Source organism: Polyodon spathula, chromosome 5, assembly GCF_017654505.1.
Source record: "Polyodon spathula isolate WHYD16114869_AA chromosome 5, ASM1765450v1, whole genome shotgun sequence".
Classification (NCBI taxonomy): domain Eukaryota; kingdom Metazoa; phylum Chordata; class Actinopteri; order Acipenseriformes; family Polyodontidae; genus Polyodon; species Polyodon spathula.
In genome coordinates this window covers 8361869-8379858 of record NC_054538.1, presented here as the reverse complement: position 1 = coordinate 8379858, position 17990 = coordinate 8361869, and the positions used below count along the sequence as shown (strand labels likewise).

At 36.3% G+C, this 17990-nt stretch overlaps 2 protein-coding genes across 4 annotated transcripts in view; one reads left to right on the top strand and one right to left on the bottom strand.

Moving 5' to 3' along the window:
• The window catches only part of LOC121315508 (kinase D-interacting substrate of 220 kDa-like), a 64005-nt gene extending 51589 nt beyond the window's left edge, over window positions 1–12416 (top strand). For 2 of the 3 annotated variants that reach the window (XM_041249653.1, XM_041249652.1), the window contains exons 26-29: window positions 7565–7708; window positions 8004–8102; window positions 9040–9273; window positions 9988–12415. In XM_041249653.1, coding sequence (XP_041105587.1) covers window positions 7565–7708; window positions 8004–8102; window positions 9040–9273; window positions 9988–11241 — 1731 coding nt within the window. In that variant the 3' untranslated portion in view covers window positions 11242–12415. Of the gene's footprint in view, window positions 1–1765; window positions 1811–7564; window positions 7709–8003; window positions 8103–9039; window positions 9274–9987 lie in introns of all 3 variants that reach the window. The other variant, XM_041249654.1, reaches the window with a different exon arrangement.
• Window positions 12417–16277: 3861 nt separating this feature from the next.
• Window positions 16278–17784, bottom strand: LOC121315506 (DNA-binding protein inhibitor ID-2-like). The gene is made up of 3 exons (XM_041249651.1): window positions 17322–17784; window positions 16994–17063; window positions 16278–16375 (listed from the first exon to the last, which is right to left on the bottom strand). Exons 1-2 carry the CDS (start codon window positions 17673–17675, stop codon window positions 17001–17003), a joined length of 417 nt encoding a protein of 138 aa, XP_041105585.1. The 5' UTR covers window positions 17676–17784; the 3' UTR covers window positions 16278–16375; window positions 16994–17000.
• Between the last annotated feature and the right edge of the window lie 206 nt (window positions 17785–17990).

Genomic DNA, 17990 nt, shown 5'->3' with positions numbered 1-17990 from the left:
GTATTAATTTGTTTATCAACCAAAAAACCTTTTTTTTGCCATGCCCCACGTGTAAAACAAAGAATTCCCCAACAGCATAGAAAATCAGTGTTGTTCCGGAGCAAAAGGATTCATAAGATCACTGGTGATTTATGGTACTATAGAAAAATTATAGCTTTCAAATTAGTGATAACTTAAAGATGCACAGTTTATTGGGATACAGTATTTTCAAATGATGAACGGAGATCACTTTTCAGAGCAAGACAGGTTCACATAGCACAGTGCAGTGAGTATGTAATTCCACTGTGACTTCCATAAAGCAAGTTGTACTCTTGAAAAAAGAGGAGTCCCCTATGATTTCTCAGGCTGCTGTTGCAAAGAAAGTTGGCATGTCAACATTGCAGGTGCCTCATCTTGTGATAAGATCTGATTTCATTATTTTTCATTTCATGTAGAAATAAACATATATATATATATATATATATATATATATATATATATATATATATATATATATATAAACAATTGGCTCATATTTTAAATTATATATTTAACATTTAATCATCATTCAATGTGATTTTATTATTTTTCTTTTCATTTAGAAAGAACAAAATGTGACCTAAGGCAGTCTCAAATGCCTATCGTTTTAATTGCGACAGCTGCTTTTTCAGGATATTTTTGACCTCTCCCGAGGCGTCCCGATAAAGTGGGGCCCACTGTAATTATGTCATTTGTTAGGTGGATGCAAAGTGAAAACATATGATCCTACTAACAGGTCAAGAGATTAGTCTGTAGTTTTCCAAGTTTTGTAACTAAGTGTTCGTAACAGACTATAGCGTTAATAACAGAACACATTAATCGCCTTGACGGCCTATTGCATTTTGAAGTATTCCTTTTCAAAATAATCACAATTGTTGTAATTTTTTGTAATTCTCATATCCTTGATCATAAATAAATGTTGACCATTGATTTTAATTTGACATTCATTCAGCGAGCATCAGGTTGTGACACTTCTTGTCAATGTCAAAGCATATGCAGTTTGCTAGTAAATTAAGCAGCTGACAGTGAGTTGGGATATGCAAGATGTACAGGTGGCATGCATAAGAATATTCCTTCCTGTCAACAGAATGTGACCTATGTAGTCAGTGATATATGCAGAGTTGAATAGGTTTTTAGTCCCAGGTTCATATCCCACCCAAGCCCGACTAAATTAAAAAAGTGTATATATTTTTTTTCTGGCCATTTTGATTCAAAATAAGTCTGTCTGTCTGTCTGTCTGTCTATCTATCAAACCAATCTGTGTACTCTCTGGAGGGAGCTGACAGTGACGTACAGATTAAAGACTGTGAGCCAGTGATATGTTTCTAATAGGGGTTTTGATGAAACAGCAGGTGCTGTGTTGTTCACCTGACTCTTTCACAGTTGGAATGAATGCATAACCTGATATCAGACATCAATCACTGCTGAACTCTGATTTATGACCAACAATATGTGAAAAAAGTATTAGAACAATTGTGATAAAGCAGTAAAAGGTCTTGTAGGAATACGTACTATACAGCAGGTAGCGATTGTAATGAATGTGTTTTGTTGCATTGCTACAGCCTGTTCACTAACACTTTTAAGCTTACCCCAACATACCATGGCAGGTGATGTAGACCCAACCAGAGCCCTGTTTTGTTTTCATCTCCTTTGAGCCTATGTGTTTTCACTGTTTAACTTCCTTTCTGCGGTATTCCTTGTTTGTTTTTATTTTGTACCCAAGCCCTGCCCCTTTTGTTCTTGTCAGGATGTTATCAAGGAGGATGCCAACGAGGGGCTTCCCTCTTCCACTGTCCCCTCAGTGGTAACGGTGTGAAGCTCTAGCATCCCATTGGCCAGCACTAACCAATGCACAAGTGTGCAAAACTAACAAGTCAATAGTCCAGTTGTGAAAAGTAGACATAGACTAATGTTTGCTTTGAGTCCAAAATGTTGCTCTCCTGTTTGTGCTGTAGTTCACAAAATTAAAACTTTACATTTTACAGTAGTGGGATGTTTTAGATTTAACCATTTAGTGTAACAGCACTAGAAGCATGGTATTATTTGCAGTTATGCATGCTGTGTTTTTCTGATTTATTATTTTCCTTATGCAGCCAGTTACTATATATGTCCCATATAGCTACAGTAATAGGTTACTCTATATGTCCCGTATAGCTGCGGTAGTAGGTTACTATATATGCTCCGTAATAGGTCAGATTTCTACAGTTCACTTGGTCGTGGTTTTAAAGTTACATTTTCAGTAATTGTGGTTTGATAATTGACCAATTCAGTGGCATCGTTTTCTTGATGCTTCTGTTCTATATGAAGGATTTCATTACATTCTAAAAAACAGAGAGAGAGAGAGAGATTATTGGAAATGTTACTTCTAAAAGTTCTTAACAAAAACATTTTTGCAGCAGCAACTGGTGTGCACACAGGAATAATCTTTTGCTTGTTTGTGTCCCTGTCATTGTGTGTTTTGAAGCGTTACTTTGTAATGCATTCTGCTCCATAATATGTTTTGGGACCATAGAACTACTTTAGTATTCTACAGAGTTTACAGGTATACCTTCCCCCACCTCTAAATAGCATGTGATAAAATAGGCGAGACTGTATATATGCTTAGAAATTGACCTACTGGATTATTTATTGTTTTCATAAGCAGTGATGCTATGCTACTGAATAACTTTCTTTCTTTCTTTCTTTCCTTTCTATAAAATGTTCTGTTTCCAGGTCGGGCCTACCTTTTTAAAGGATTACTTCTACCTAGTCATTTTTTTCTTACCTACCTCTTTTGGCCTATTTATACCTCGGTACATCATCTAGAAATATCCTTGCTTCATTAATGGAACTTTTGTTGTTTATATTAAGGTATGTTTTGTGTTGTTTATAACGAATGCTTCCTAACTTACAGATGATTAACTGTTGGGTTTGTATACCAATGATTAGCTAAGGCAGGGATCTTACTGATTATTGTCAAAAGTACAACTTTTTAAGTGCCAGAATATTTTCATCAGACAAGAATGTATGGCTAAAAGAGGCAATCAGAGCTGGTAAAAAATTAGAAATGAGATTGCAGAGTTACCATTAATTTGTGCAACAAACTGCTTTGAATTTAACCAGACGGATGTTATTCTTTTTTCCTGCACACTCTTGTAATGCATGCCACTAAATTTAACTTTTTTTCTCTTTTGTTTTTCAAACCAGTACTGAATCCTTTGGACTTGGTTAATGCTACTGCTACTATAACTCATTTTGCTGCACAACAAAAGCTAACAATGCCACTAATGTGTTTCAATCCATGGCTTTGCATGCTTCATTAGAGACTTGGGTTAGAAGGGTCTCCCGAGTGGCGCATCCAGTAAAGGTGTTCCGTGTGGAGTTCAAGATGTGCCCTATAGCCTGGAGATCGAATCCAGGCTATGTCATTGCCAACCGTAACTGGGGGTTCCTAGGGGGCGGCACACAATTGGCCGAGCGCCGCCCGGGTAGGGAGGGATTAGGTCAGCAGGGTAATCCACGTTCACCGCACACCAACGACCGCTGTGGCCAATAGGACACCTGCAGGTCTGCAGTGGAGCTATTCATATCTGTGTTGTCCTCTGGCACTGTAGGTCTGGTCGCTTTGCTGTGGATCCACAGTGTGAGAAATGACGGATTGGCTTGAACACGTTTCAGATTGACCGTGTTTCAGCCTCCGTATTCATAGTCCCTGGGGGGTTGCAGCAGTGAACCGGGATACAAACATTAATTGGGGTAAAAACCACTGGCAATGACTACATTTATTTGTTGTGATTGACATTAAAAGAAATGTACCATGACTTTGAGTGAAATACTAACTAGAATATTATTTAAATTATACTGTCAAATGCCCCCCACACACTTTCTTTAGCTGAAAGCTTATCAGCCCTTCCCTAATCATCCCTGGTAATGGAGCTTTTAGAAATGTGCAATTTTGACGCTTCTACGAATGCTACTATTTCAAAAAACATTTCAGTAACTTCATATTTTCAGGGTTATCGAAACTTTTTATTTCATTTTAATTTCTTTTTTACCATAGATATGATTTTATTTATTATTAATCTAATTATTTGTTCTAAGACATACTGTATATTTAATCATTTAAATTGCCCTTTTTTGAAGTAGAAAATACATACTAACTTTTCCAATGAATAATTTGATTTTCCCTAAATATGCATTTAAATTATTCTCAATGATATCTGTTTGATTTTAATATTCACTGATCTTTACTATGCAAACTATGATTCTTGTCTTGCTGTACTTAAACATTCATGTTTCATATGAAACATTTGTTTGCGTCACCACTTTATCATTCACTTCAGGGCACTGCCTTTTTATGAAATGAATTAAAGCTATACACAAATAGATAAGTCCTGTACAGACAGAAACCAGATCTGATCCGCAGATTCGCTTGAGGTGAGGCGTGCATAATTCAATGAAATGAACCAGTAAAAAATATATATAATGAGTATTGAACTAGACATTCCAAAGTTACTCACATTGCTACTTCATTTATGTAAAGCTTTAAAGGGATGCTAACAAAGACCTTCCTTAACTCTTATTAGCGTTAGCACCATTCATTGGTCACCCTTTTCTTGTGTTGAGATATTTTTGGCTCCGTGCTTGTTTTTTATTCTTTAATATGCACTATGGAAATGTACAAATATACAACGCAACTGATCCAGAAATCTGACAGTTATTTTTCCTGGTACTTTTTCCTCATCACTAGACCATTAGAGTGAAACTGTCCATTACAGCATAGGAATTTACTACCAAGCAAGCAGCAGCGACTCTTAATATTTTAGCTGCATGTTCCAATAAACCATGAAAAAAAAGAAAAGCTTGAATTGCACAGAATCCACTTGATAAATTATTATAGCATGCATTGCTTTCTCTGTATGATTCCATTAACTACCTTGTTATTCAACGAGGATATACATTTTGAAGCTTTTCTGATTACATCTACATAATAAAAACCACGCTTGTAATGTTGTATAGAATATTAAGTACACACATCTTGTTCCTGTCGGTTTTGTTAGATTTGGATCAGAGCTGCTCAGTTCCTTGTTACTACATTTTAAAATTGTATTGGTCAGTTGACCCATTCAATTGATTTAGTCCACATCAAGTGGATTAGAATGCGGATTAGAAAATCCTGCATATCTGTACTAACCTGATTGCAGCATCCCAAGCAGTTGATTCTGGTCATTGGCTTAAATGATTGGATCAAGTTAGACCAATAATGGGGACTTACCTACAGCTATGGCCAAATATTTTCCATCACCCTGTAGCATTAGCACATTTTGCTTCATAAAGTCGAATGAAGTCTATTAAATAATGTTCCATTAATATAATGCATTTCATACCACTTTGCATTTTCCATATACTTAACGAAAAACTGACAAGTTGAAAATTCGAAATATAACATGAAAAACACTGTACTTCTGTTATAGACTTCTGGTAGCCTTCTGCGATATCATGTTGTAGTTTCTTTGACTATATAAGTTGAATAAAATATCTAAATTATGGTCAGATTTTTTAAATGATCTCAATCCTAAAATTATAGCTGTATAAACCCTTCTTTACTAATCTGATATGTGGCATTCAGTGTCAGATAAATATATAAAGGGATCCCTGTACAAGAAGAAAAATGCATTTTTATTACATCAAGCATATTTAGGTAAAAATAAATGACACGTCTTTTTCGTGCACATTTCAAACTGGTGGATCAGACTGTACTTGCATTTAAGCTGTCGACACTGTTGCATAGCACAGAAAAGTTTAATTGCGTGATAATGGACAATTAGTTGTTAATAATTAAAGCATATTAACTGAAATTGTATTGTGTTAAACTGAAAACGGTATCAAAGATGCATGATTAAAAAGTTTCTTTAAAAGGTAGGGCATATATATATATTTTCTTCTCGCATGTCTAACTGCCTGGACGTGACGGACGTAAGAAATATATGGAATAAAGTTTTCAGATGTACTTGTTTTCAGATGTAATGCAGTAAATGCTTAGGACAATCAAGCGTACTAAGGTAGTTTTATCCTTCACAGTACTAAGTTAATCCACTTGAACAGGATCGTCATGAATCTGATTTGGCACGCTGCAATCAGGATCTCGTTCAGTCTGATTTTGCAGATGATCTACCTGTGATGATTAACTTTTGGTATGCTGTAATCAGGATTAGTAGGTGTACTAACTAAACCTACTTAATCCACTAGTTAGTCCCATCAAGTGGACTAAGTTTGGTACACTGCAATTTACTGTATATGTTTAATATCTTTGTTTGAATATGTTCTGTTTCCTCAGAAATGGTTGGGTTAGATAATTTATACATTTTAATCTTTTTTTTTTCTTTAAATATGCATTATTTCTGTTTGTGGTTTTGGTTATTCTTCAAACAAATCTGGTAAACACCAAACAGTTTGGTGGCCTCCAGAAATGTTAAATTTCAATGAATTCACTCCAAAACATTCATTCAGTGCACCTTGGCACCTAGTACCACAGCAGTCTCAGTCTGGAGATCCGGGTTCAAGTATGTGCTTGATACAGACAATAAGGCTGTGTGCAGTGTAGGTTTTGGCCATCTGTGAGTCATTATGATCAGTAGTTACAAGGTTTTTATTAGACCACACTGTAGGGAAGCATTTAGTATCAAAGTATGAAAATCAGTGTGAAGTCTGGTCCTTATTTGTTTTATTTTATGTTTTATTTGTTTTAAGTGTCCAAACATAATAGTGAAAATCAAGAATTATGTCAAGCAAAATTTTCCAGTTATGAAGCTGTTTACAGTGTGCCTGTGTGTGTGTGTGTGTGTGTGTGTTTTCTAGTTTTAATGTATGTTTCTTCAATGGGATAACATTCAACACAACTGGTTGGCTTGATAACAAACAAGCACTAAAATAAACTAAAATTCCTTGAACTAACCAAACATACTGTATTTGCTTATTTATTGTTTAATTGTTTAGAAAATTGGTGGCAATGTTTAACAAAATTTTAATGTAAACTGGACAGTGTTAAAGAACTACTGTCTCTACCAGACCTATGCTCAATTCCAACTGTAACTGTAATTGTAGCTGAACCTTGGCACACCTGCATAATTGTATTCTATAATTGATAGATTACAGTTCAGTAATCATTATTCTTGTATTTTTAACCTCTTTTATACAAGTTATATGGTATGTTTCTGTTTCTGTGATTATTGCTTGGTTATTTAAAATAAATAGAGTAAATGCATGTAGTTATTTATGTTAGTTTTTAATGTATTTGTAATTATAATTATTAGTGCAGCATAATTCTAATTGTAATTAAACAAAATAGCATTGTCATTGCAATTTCAGCAAATAATTCTGCTGTAATTATAATTATAATGTGGTCTGTACCCTATGACTGTTGTGTTAAAGGTTTTCATTGAAAATAACATTGTTTCAGGTGATTTTTTCAAAACTAAGTAGATACAATAGTGGAAGAGAAATCTGGAGGAAGCAGGTTAGTAGGCAGAAACAGGTGACTCACAAAATGTTTTCATGTATTATGTAGATACAGTGTGCAGCTTCTGTTGTGTCTGAGGGTCCTATGGTGCTGCTCAGTTCCATGAATGTGGATGCCGTTTGTGAGCAACTAAAACTGATTGACGGCATTGACCAGAGCATGCTGCCACAGTACACTACTATAGTTAAGAAGGTAAAGTATTCCTGTTACCATGTAAAAATGAAAGTATAATTCTGTTCTCATTTCTACAATGTTTTATTGTTATTAGAAATATATTATCTAAACAATTAGAAAGCTAAAAAAATAAGCACCGATAAATTCCTAGAAGATGTTTTATAAAATTACAAATGGAAAAAAGAACACTAGTCATTCATAAATATTTAATTCATTCTCGATAAGGATCATTATCCAGTGGCAGACATTGTTTTATTCTAATCCTTAAAGAAATTACAATAACCTAAAGATCTCATATTTTCTTATGAAACAGGCGAATGTGAATGGCAGAGTACTGTCCCAGTGTAATTTAGATGAACTTAAGAAAGAGATGAGCATGAACTTTGGAGACTGGCAGCTTTTCAGAGGCACGGTAAGCTTGATTTCTTTTTTTAGAACTTGAACTGTAGAAGTTACTGTACCTCAACTTTTCTGGCTCAGCATCATCTTGGCTTGGATAAGGCAGCTACCCACAGGAGTGGAGTACCCTACCCCGGCTGTGCTCGCATATCCTGCTGAATCAGGAACATTGACAGGCAGCGACTGTTCATAAACTCTCAGCTGGTCACGCCACTCTCATTATCTACAGCTCTGGCCAAAAGCTTTGCATCACCTAGAATCTTAGGATTAAGACATAAAAAAAAAAAAAAAAAAAAAACAGTATATGACCTTAATTTAGATCTTTTATTTAATATCAGCTAATCAAAGAAACTACAAAATAATATCACAATAGTTTACCAGAAACCATAATAATAATACCATATTTCATGTTAGAGTTTAAAGTTTTTGTCAGTATGCAATTCAATATGTTAATGTAACATTATTCCGCAGGTTTCATTTGACTTTATGAAGCAAAATTAGTTAATTCTATAGGGTAATGCAAAACCTTTGGCCATAGCTGTCGGCAACATTGTTTAAGAGTTCTATCACCAAAAAAGGTAAAACAGGGCTATGTACTGTATACTGCTTTCTGTATGATATAATGATAATAACTCTGATATAATGGCTTCATAGTTGTAACACAACTGTATCATGTTTTTCAAGGTCAAGATAGATTGGAAAAATTTGCTAAATCTGACATGAAATACTGTACTACTATGATGGCTTCCGGTGAACTTTTGCAATATCATTTTGCAATATCATTTTGTAGTTTCATTGATTAGATGTTAAATAAAAAGATCAAAATTGTGGTGTTTGACTGGCTTTTTTGAGAGGATTTTTTTCATGTGTTTTTCCTCTTCAGCTCATTAGTTTGTTCAAATAAGCCTGTTCACGCACCCTAGTATTAATACTCCACTCTTTTCATCTAGGTGATGGAATTGCGCCATCTTGAGAACCAGACTATACATGAGGATTCCAGAGCAGTTAGCGAGCAGGGAAGCAGTGTGATTGGACACAGTGAACCAGTCTGTCGGCAAGGGCCTCCACCTGAAAATGCTGTTAACCCAGATGGCACAATGACGTACAGCCTCAACTTCAGCTTCGAGGAGCTAAGTACTGTTGGCCTGGATGAACCTGTACATCACAGCAACCCAAGTTGGCCGGTTTGTATAAATAAATAATAATAATAACAATATAGCCTTTTTTGCAACCTCCATGATATAGAAACTGCCACATTAAATTCCATTGGCCATTTAGATGTTAGATTATCAGAAACTCAGCAAGATTTTAACAATGCAAAACTGGAGTTAAGTACTAACTTATTAGCCATTTAATAAGAGGTTTGTACAGTGCTGGCAGTCACCTACATGTGCAATAGACATAGACCTACATATAAACTATATAAAATAATAATAATAAAAAAAATATATATATATATTATAATTAATGATGGGAAATATGTTATTCTGTAATTTGAATTTAATGCAATTACAGAATTCAAATGGAATACCAGTTGAGTTCAGATAACACCATTAAAAACTTTCCATCATTAATTTATAATTTAATATAGTTTATACTGTTTACTGTGTGGGAAACATTTCTGTTAGTGTTTTTTTTTTTTTTGGCAGCTGTCAGCCAGTGATCGACATATTAACAGTTAGAAAGATCTATTATAGTCGAGGGAGAGATAGCGGTTCCTGTTGTAGTAGAGCGAGGGATGATATCCGTTAATGATGCAGTAGAGAGGTAAATGTCTATCAGTATAAATTGTTGTAGAGAGCATAATATGAGGATGCATTTTGTGAATGCTCATACAGCCATACATCTCTAGTATATATACATTATTTAGACTAATTTGCAGTATTCTCATTTCTCAGACACACAGAACGCTGAGCATGTCAAGTCTAAACTCCCAGGAGTCTTCTAATGAGATATGCAAGCTGACAGACAAGCAGCAAGCTGAATATAGAGATGCCTACAAAGAGTATATTACATCGATGGCACAGCTGGAGGCAACAGGCAACACTTGTGAAAAACCTGTTCAGCCCCACCCTGCCCAATTCATACAAAGCGCATCAGGGGTGTCCCTGCATTCCAACCTGGAAGAAAAGGGGAAGGATGGCGAACAGGATGGCAGGAAGCCGTTCATGAAAAGAGATGGCAACCAGCGTAGTGGCCAGTCCTCTGACATGGTGGACTACACATCTTCAGCCATCTCCACTGCTGACACATCCCCTCTAGATCCCATCACAGAAGAAGACGAGAAGCCAGACCACGCCGCTTCTAAGCTCCTCCTGGGGAAGAAGCCATCATCTGAGAGAATTAACATATTCCATGGAGCTGATTTGAAACTCAAGGGAGTTGGCTTGCGCTACCAGAAGCTGACCAGTGATGAGGATGAGTCCGGAGCCAAGGAATCTGACAACACCCCGCTTCTTGAAGGCAAGGAGAGGTCAGATTCCAAATCTGCCGATCACTGGCCTTCGGGAAAAGGGAAGGAATATATGTCAGATGCCTTGCTGGATAAGAAGGATTCCTCAGATTCTGGGGTGAGGTCCAATGAGAGCTCCCCTAACCACTCCCTTCAAGATGAAGAAGCCGATGTCTGTCAGTTGGAGAAGGCCAGCCTGATTGAGCTGGACGAGGACACCTTGGCGAGAAAGAGGGGATTACCCCGAAGCTTGAGTGGGCTGCAGGACCCAGCCATTGCTCGCATGTCCATTTGCTCCGAAGATAAAAAGAGCCCATCCGAGTGCAGCCTGATCGCGAGCAGCCCAGAGGAAAGCTGGCCCCCCTGCCAGAAGGCCTACAACCTAAACCGTACCGCCAGCAACACCACCCTCAACAACAACAGCAACACTCCAAACCAGGGCCAGCCCTTCGATGAGTCGGAGGGAACCAGGCGAGACTCCAGGCACTTGGAGAACAGCGTATCTCAAGTCCTCATCCACCCGGGTTCCAGCACTAATCTAACCACTGTGCAGAATGAAAACCTGAAGGGCATCCATCTCCAGAGGGGCTTGACTGGAAGTTACAATCAGCACTCCAAGGATGGGGCTTCTCCAGAGCTGCACACTGTCGCCTCTTCAGACACAGTCCACTTCGGAGAGGAGCGGGAAAGCATCCTTTAAATTATACATTTTAGGAGAGCTGAGGAGGATTTATAAATATATTGTGTGTGTATTTTTGTGTCTTTGGTGATTTTTTATAAACTAAGCCTACACAATCTGAATTTAGCATAACAATTAATGTAATGTATGTTCCTGGTTGTGAAGATTAATTCTGCTGTGTTAACTTCTTGGTTAAAAAATATGGAGTTGACAACTTTTGACTCCAAGCCATAGAATGTTATATTAATTTGAAAATAATACTGGTTGAGAGCAGTTAAACTGAATGAGTTTGGCAAAACACCTCCTTTCAGTAAACACAAATGGTGAGGTCATTCAGATAAGTGTTTGCTTATGTCTGTTCAATTCTTTATCGTGTTTGTGAAGTGGTAGTTAAAGAAAATTGTTGAAGTGACTTATGTTATTTAAAATTGCCAGTGTAATTAGAGAGTAAACTAATATTTAACGGTGACAGTGTGTCTGGTGTTTACTGTATCCAGTTGTGCTTGTTTATGTCTGGTAATTTAAATAGACTGTTGATTAATTGCATTAAATATTATATAGTTGAATTACTGTAATAGAAATATTTCATATGATTGCTTTTGTGTTCTGTTATAGTACCAGGTATAATCACTAGGATTGAAAAATACTGACCATATTTGTGAATACATTCGATACTAGAATGCCACAGTATTATGTTTCTGTGAGTCTTTGCAATATCAGGTTATTTTAAAAAAGAAAGTATTTTTAGGGTCTGCACTCTAGATGTTTAGAAGTTATTAAGGCCTTCAGACTGGTGTCTACTGTTTGTTTTTAGAAGGCCATGGTGGTTATGCTAAGTATCTGAGAATGAGAATAATTTACCAACATTCAAACGTAAGTGTATCATTACAAGCTAAATGACACTGGTACTCGTAATTGAGAGGTGCTGGTTATTCTAAATAAAGAAGAATAAAATTACTACGTTGTTATTTGTAACATGCATTCACTACTTGTACTGTAGCCCGGTAGAGATGTATGTTTCTGTATTCTCAAAGTATATAGCGAAGTTCTGTATTTAAACAAGTGTTTGAGAAAATAAATACATTTCTAGGCTACATATATTGTTGTAGTCATTTTTGTTTTTACTGTAAGTGTGAATTATCCACAGTGGCATGTTTTGGGAAAATGAATATGCACTTTTAATATTTACATCCTCTTTAGCGACCATAAAATGAAACAATATTGCAGAACCTTTTTTTCACTGTAGTTTTTTCAATCTTGAGCCATTCTTTATGTATTTTCCTTAATATTACTGCATTGGAAATATTTAGTGGAAGTGGTGTGATGGTAATCTGCAGAAAACATTTAAATATACAGTGCAAAATCCAAGTAGTAATCACAGGAAGATAATGTGGACACCTGGAATAAATGAATTCTCAAGACTGCATGGACACAAATAGAAAAGTGTATTGCCCTACAATAAGTGTTTTAGTTAGATATTCTGGTGGGTTGTTTTTACATGAGCGGAAGTATTATCAAGGTATATTTTAACCCAGATAAGTGCTTATTAACAGTGTGCAGCTGAACAGTCCTAATTTCTACATGTTTAATATGACGTTACAGGTATGTAGTACCAGCTAATCTTGCTTGTAAAAGAAGGCATGCATTTCATCTGCATTTTCCTTTTGTGCGTTCCACAGACAATGCTTACATGATACAATAATACTATATGTGTAACATTAGGACAATAAGAATAGAATGGGAATTGGGTACTTTTATCATACCAAAATGTTTGTTAGTATCTGGTCAGTGTGAAGTGTGGAACAACAATGTAATACACATGAAGTTAAACATGCGTATTGCATTGCACCTGTGTTAAGATCAGACATTCTTAGCAGTCAAAGTTCACCCTCAACCTTTCAAAATAATTTTGATACCTGACTACCCTCATCTCAGGATTTCATCTGAATCCAAAAAGCTGGATTTACTTGTGAATTCTCAAGAGAATTATTTTAACAGGCATTTTATAATCATTCATTCCATGAAGTACAGATGGGGGTTTAAGGAGGTGACTTGTTATCACCTAAGTAAACACATAGCTGCATGCATATCAAGTGTATTAAATATAATAAATATATAACGTGTGTACGCAGTATTATAATAACTGTTTATTTCTTTCCAATCCCTACAAGCATAAACAGAAAAGGATGTGGGTAGAAATGTTTCTTAATACACACGTAGTGCTCGGGTAACGCGTTGGAGTCTCTAGTCTAGTTTATGTAGTATCTCATGAGACATCAGACAAACAATGCATGCATTAGTACTAGCAAAAGTAAATTAAATCCATCGGTATAACCTGGTTCTGATGCGCAACTCGTTTTCAAAATAGAAACCACTGCCACATATTGGGGTTAGAGATCAAACCAGTAGGACGCAATTCATTTTGAAGTGTCTATAATTGAACCCGAAATGTCTGGGTCTACGGGCCAAATAATACCACAATTGCTGTTACTAGAACTGTTAAAATGACAGCACATAACGTATTACTCAACTGTTGTAAAAAAAAAAAAATAATAATACACGTGTAATCATTTATAATATGCAGTATTTTTACATTGCCAGTTATTTGGAAATTCTGAATGTGTTGCGTTTTCTTACAAAGTGCAGTGCCACCATGTCAGCAAATAGAGCTTCTTGTTGTCTGAGCGTGCTAGCAGACATTGACATTTAGAAACAAACACTGGGCGTTTAAAAACCTCAAGAAAAGGAGTTCGTTCTATCCTCAGTTTCCACGGGTGCATTTTCTGTTCGAGATCTTCTATTAATGATGTGACATGCACTGTAATGAATCCAGCAGGTGGCGTGCTGTTCTTGCAATAACAGACTTGGTTTGTTTTTACTCCATATACATAATGCGTTTTAGAAGGTTCAGTTGCCCTGGACTGAAGATGAAGATAAGGTGATACAAACGCTCTCCATGGTATAATCAGTCACTTTTTACCAAACCAATTATAAATAAGACGAAAAATAATTTATGGTAAGTCATGGTTTTTGTTTAACCTTTTTATATTTTTATAGAAACTATAAAATGACGTTTTTAAAAACCAACAACTAAATTGTTCTCTAAACCATAAAGAATGTAATCCTTGGTCAGGTCTTGTTTTAGTTTCCGCTGAAGTGAGAAAGTGAGATATAAAGTAGACTATTATTAGTTTTGTTGACTGTAATGCAGTCCGTATGTTTTTAGATAGGGGGCGCTGTTGACCATTTGTTCGATCTGTGCCTTTCGTCCAGGCATGTAAACGTGATCAGTTACAGTTGATTACATACTTAGCAAATACAACATTATATATATATATATATATATATATATATATATATATATATATATATATATATACACACACACACACACACACAAAGAGCCAGCTGCCCAAACGTTTTGATATCTTGTGTACATATTTCTCAAGGGAGCATGTCGTACATATTAATGTAATTCCCTTGCTTTATTGCTAGTGTTAGTGGAGCGTTTTGTTATGTGCTGAGGTAGTAACTCTTAACAGACCTGTGTTGATCTGTCAGTGTGATATCTGTATTGTAAAATCAGTGGTAGGTCTCAGTTTAAAGGTATTCCCGGGGCTGTGTGTGATGCATTTTGTGTTAAGGGCAGGGAAGGGCAGCATATCCAGACTGAACGGCGCCCCCCCTCACCCCCCCCCAAAAACACCTATTTAAGTCAGGTTAAAGAGTTAATACACACAGATGAGACCGGTTTACTCCATACTTCATAGGAATAGGCCTAGTTGCACACGAAAACGAATTATAGAACACTCCGTGCTTTTTGTAATCCAGGAAAGAGAATCGAATGTATTATCCTAGCGAGCGATATCACCTAACAGCAATGACCATCTCATTCCGATGTACTTAGAGTACTTATTTCAGTCGTTTAACGCAGTGTATTCGGTTTTAATATTACACGGCTACTGACCTTGCAGCACACAAACACGGTGATTTAAAAAGGTTGAGAACGTAATAATGAGTAAGGTTACATTGTTTTAACTACTCTGTTAATTTGTCAATTATATTAATAAAAAAGGAACATTTCAGTGAATATACACCTATATACGTTATTCATTTTTGAGTAAGTACTTCTTTCCAAAATAAGATTGTTCTGTGTTCATGTTAATTTCATTAATTTGCTTGATTCTTATGTGGAACTGACTTTACAGTGGGGAGCAAAGTTTAATCACCAACATAATAAATCACAAGTTGATTCCAATTCCTCGGCAGATTTGGGTTTTGCCCGATAACCACAAACTCAGAATACTGTCCTGGATACAATAAATTCAGTCTACCAATAGTTCTTACATAGATCGAGTTAATATGAAACAGTTAATGAATCGCCTTTTCATTGAAAGTTCAGAAGGAAGAGAGGTATATTATGCAGGACAAATGTGCAGAAGTTCGTTTGAATGATTTTGAAAACGTATCTGACAATATTAATTACAATGGCGTTTGTTTAAAAGATTATTGTGACAAACTTTTTTTTTTTTTTTATAACGATGGGAAAAAGTACAAGGAGGCGATTTCAAATAAAGCATTTGATTTATTTTGTATATATATATATATAAAAGGTACAATTTACAATATTACTTTTATAAAAAGTTTCAGAATAATTAAGTACAACATTACATTTTTTGCAGAAATGTACACTCTCTGCTGCTATGCAAGATAAACTCTGATTAGAGTTCACAAGGGTTCACTCATACACATTTAAATTATACAACGTCCAGTCCTTGAAGTGCCAAGGGCTTCACACTCCTGACAAACAGAGTCAACTTTATAAAGCAACTAATCAAGTTGTCTTCTGTTCACGCTCCACCTTTACAAAGGTAAAGTCTTCATGTGGGCGAATCCTTGCGAATATTTATATTTAGACCCCAAGCTTGGGAATATTAACAAACAAGCCTTCCGTTTGAAGAAAGGACAAAGTCTCGTGATAAATAACTATTAAAGTTCGAGTTGATATAACGGATCACAGAGAGCTTCCTTTTTTTTTTTTTTAAATAGTCACTTTCTTGATTAGAAAAAAAAAAAAAAAAAAAAAAAAAAAATCATCAAAATAAAAAAGGTCAGTTCCCAAGTCCTGTGTGATTTTTGTGCACAAACCAAACACCTGCAAAAGATTGAGAAAGAGAGGCGTGTTAAGAAAAGGCAAACAAGGCAGAGGTCTGGACAGACTGGCGCCAGGGAGGAAGCCACAGTTTTAACATTTAACCAAATACTCAAATACTGGGCAAACCGTGGAGTCCCAAAAGCGCATTCTGAGAACTTCTCACTACAATCTGGGAATGGATCTAGTTAATTGCACTACTATTTGGCGCCTGCCTGCTTCTTGCACCAATTAGGTACAGACATATACAGTGGAGTCCACATAAACCATAATTACAGTAAATATACTACACTATCGCACTGCAAACTAATTGTAAACTAACTTCCATTGTGTTATTAGTCTAATATTGGCAGTATTTACCCACCAACTGTCTAAACCAGCAACACAACATCACTGATCATATGCATTTTTTATATAACGGACAACATGCAAACACTTTCTGCTACTTAAACCTGCCTAGCCTCTAAGATTCAAATTTAAAATAGTACAGGCGTAATTTCATTGAGACATATTCATATAATATAGTCTTTAAATTACTGCAATACACAAGTCAAAAGCGTGTACGTGCATTCAAATAGAAAACGTATTTTATGAGTTAACACGTCAAAACAGAACACTTACCATTAATTTAACGAAAGAGCGTCCTGCTGTCATCTGTCATCATTACTAGTTCTGTAGGGAATTCAGATGCCTGTAAAAAGGAAAAAAAAAAAAAAAGCAATATAAATAACATTGATTTAGAAGCGACAGAGAACAATGAAATATCTGACAAGTTCATATATGATAACGTACGTACTCTTAATGTGTTTGTCGAATCAGTAGTTTAGTTTTCCGTATTAACAAAATTCGATTTAAGTTGTTTTTTTTTTCAGTTTTAAAAGGGACAGCTTTATTTCAAATGGTTTCCGCTTTATAGAGAAATGTGAAACGCACTGAAAACCCATCATACCTGTAAAGACAAGATGCCGATGTCTGTGTTGAGGGTTGTCAGGGGACTCCTGGATGCTGTCTGCCCTGGCCGCTGGTGAAGGAGGCTGGCGGCGATATTGGAATGGGAATCCAGGGCGATCTGCAGGTCCAGGATGTAATCGATGACATGCTGCAATATTTCCATCTTGCTCACCTTCTTGTTCTGCGGGATGCTGGGCACAAGCTCCTTCAGCTTTGAGTAGCAGTCGTTCATGTTGTAGAGCAGACTCAGAGGATCGTCCACGGGGGTTTTGCTCTGGGAAATGCCCAAGTTATGTTCGGACAAGCTGGCGCTGCTTTTCCTGAAAGACCTCACCGGGCTTATTGCTTTCATGTTTGTAATTCGAAAGTAGTTAAGTAGTCTAAATGTCGTAGATTATTTACGTGTATTTTAAAGCTGCTGTCTCTGGCTGTTTTGAGCACGGACTGACTTTCAAAGCTGTCATTGCTATTTTATATAGCCAGTGAGTTGGGCTTGCCAGATCGCGGCATGGTCATAGCTGATTGGCTGGCAGTGTTACGTCGATCTCTAAGCCAATGCCACAGCATTGGTTAAATTAAAGCCTGCTCAAAGCCCGCCCATATCTTCAGTGTTTTTAACCAGTGATAGATTTGGTGGAGCTGGTGTTGTTAAAATGTTACAGCTCGG

Bases quoted from the DNA above. Each gene is read 5' to 3' on its own strand.
- LOC121315506 (XM_041249651.1), bottom strand. From the start codon at position 17,675: ATGAAAGCAATAAGCCCGGTGAGGTCTTTCAGGAAAAGCAGCGCCAGC. The intron at 17,064-17,321 runs GTATGATGGGTT...TCCTTTTTACAG, and splicing joins TCGGCATCTTGTCTTTACAG to GCATCTGAATTCCCTACAGA.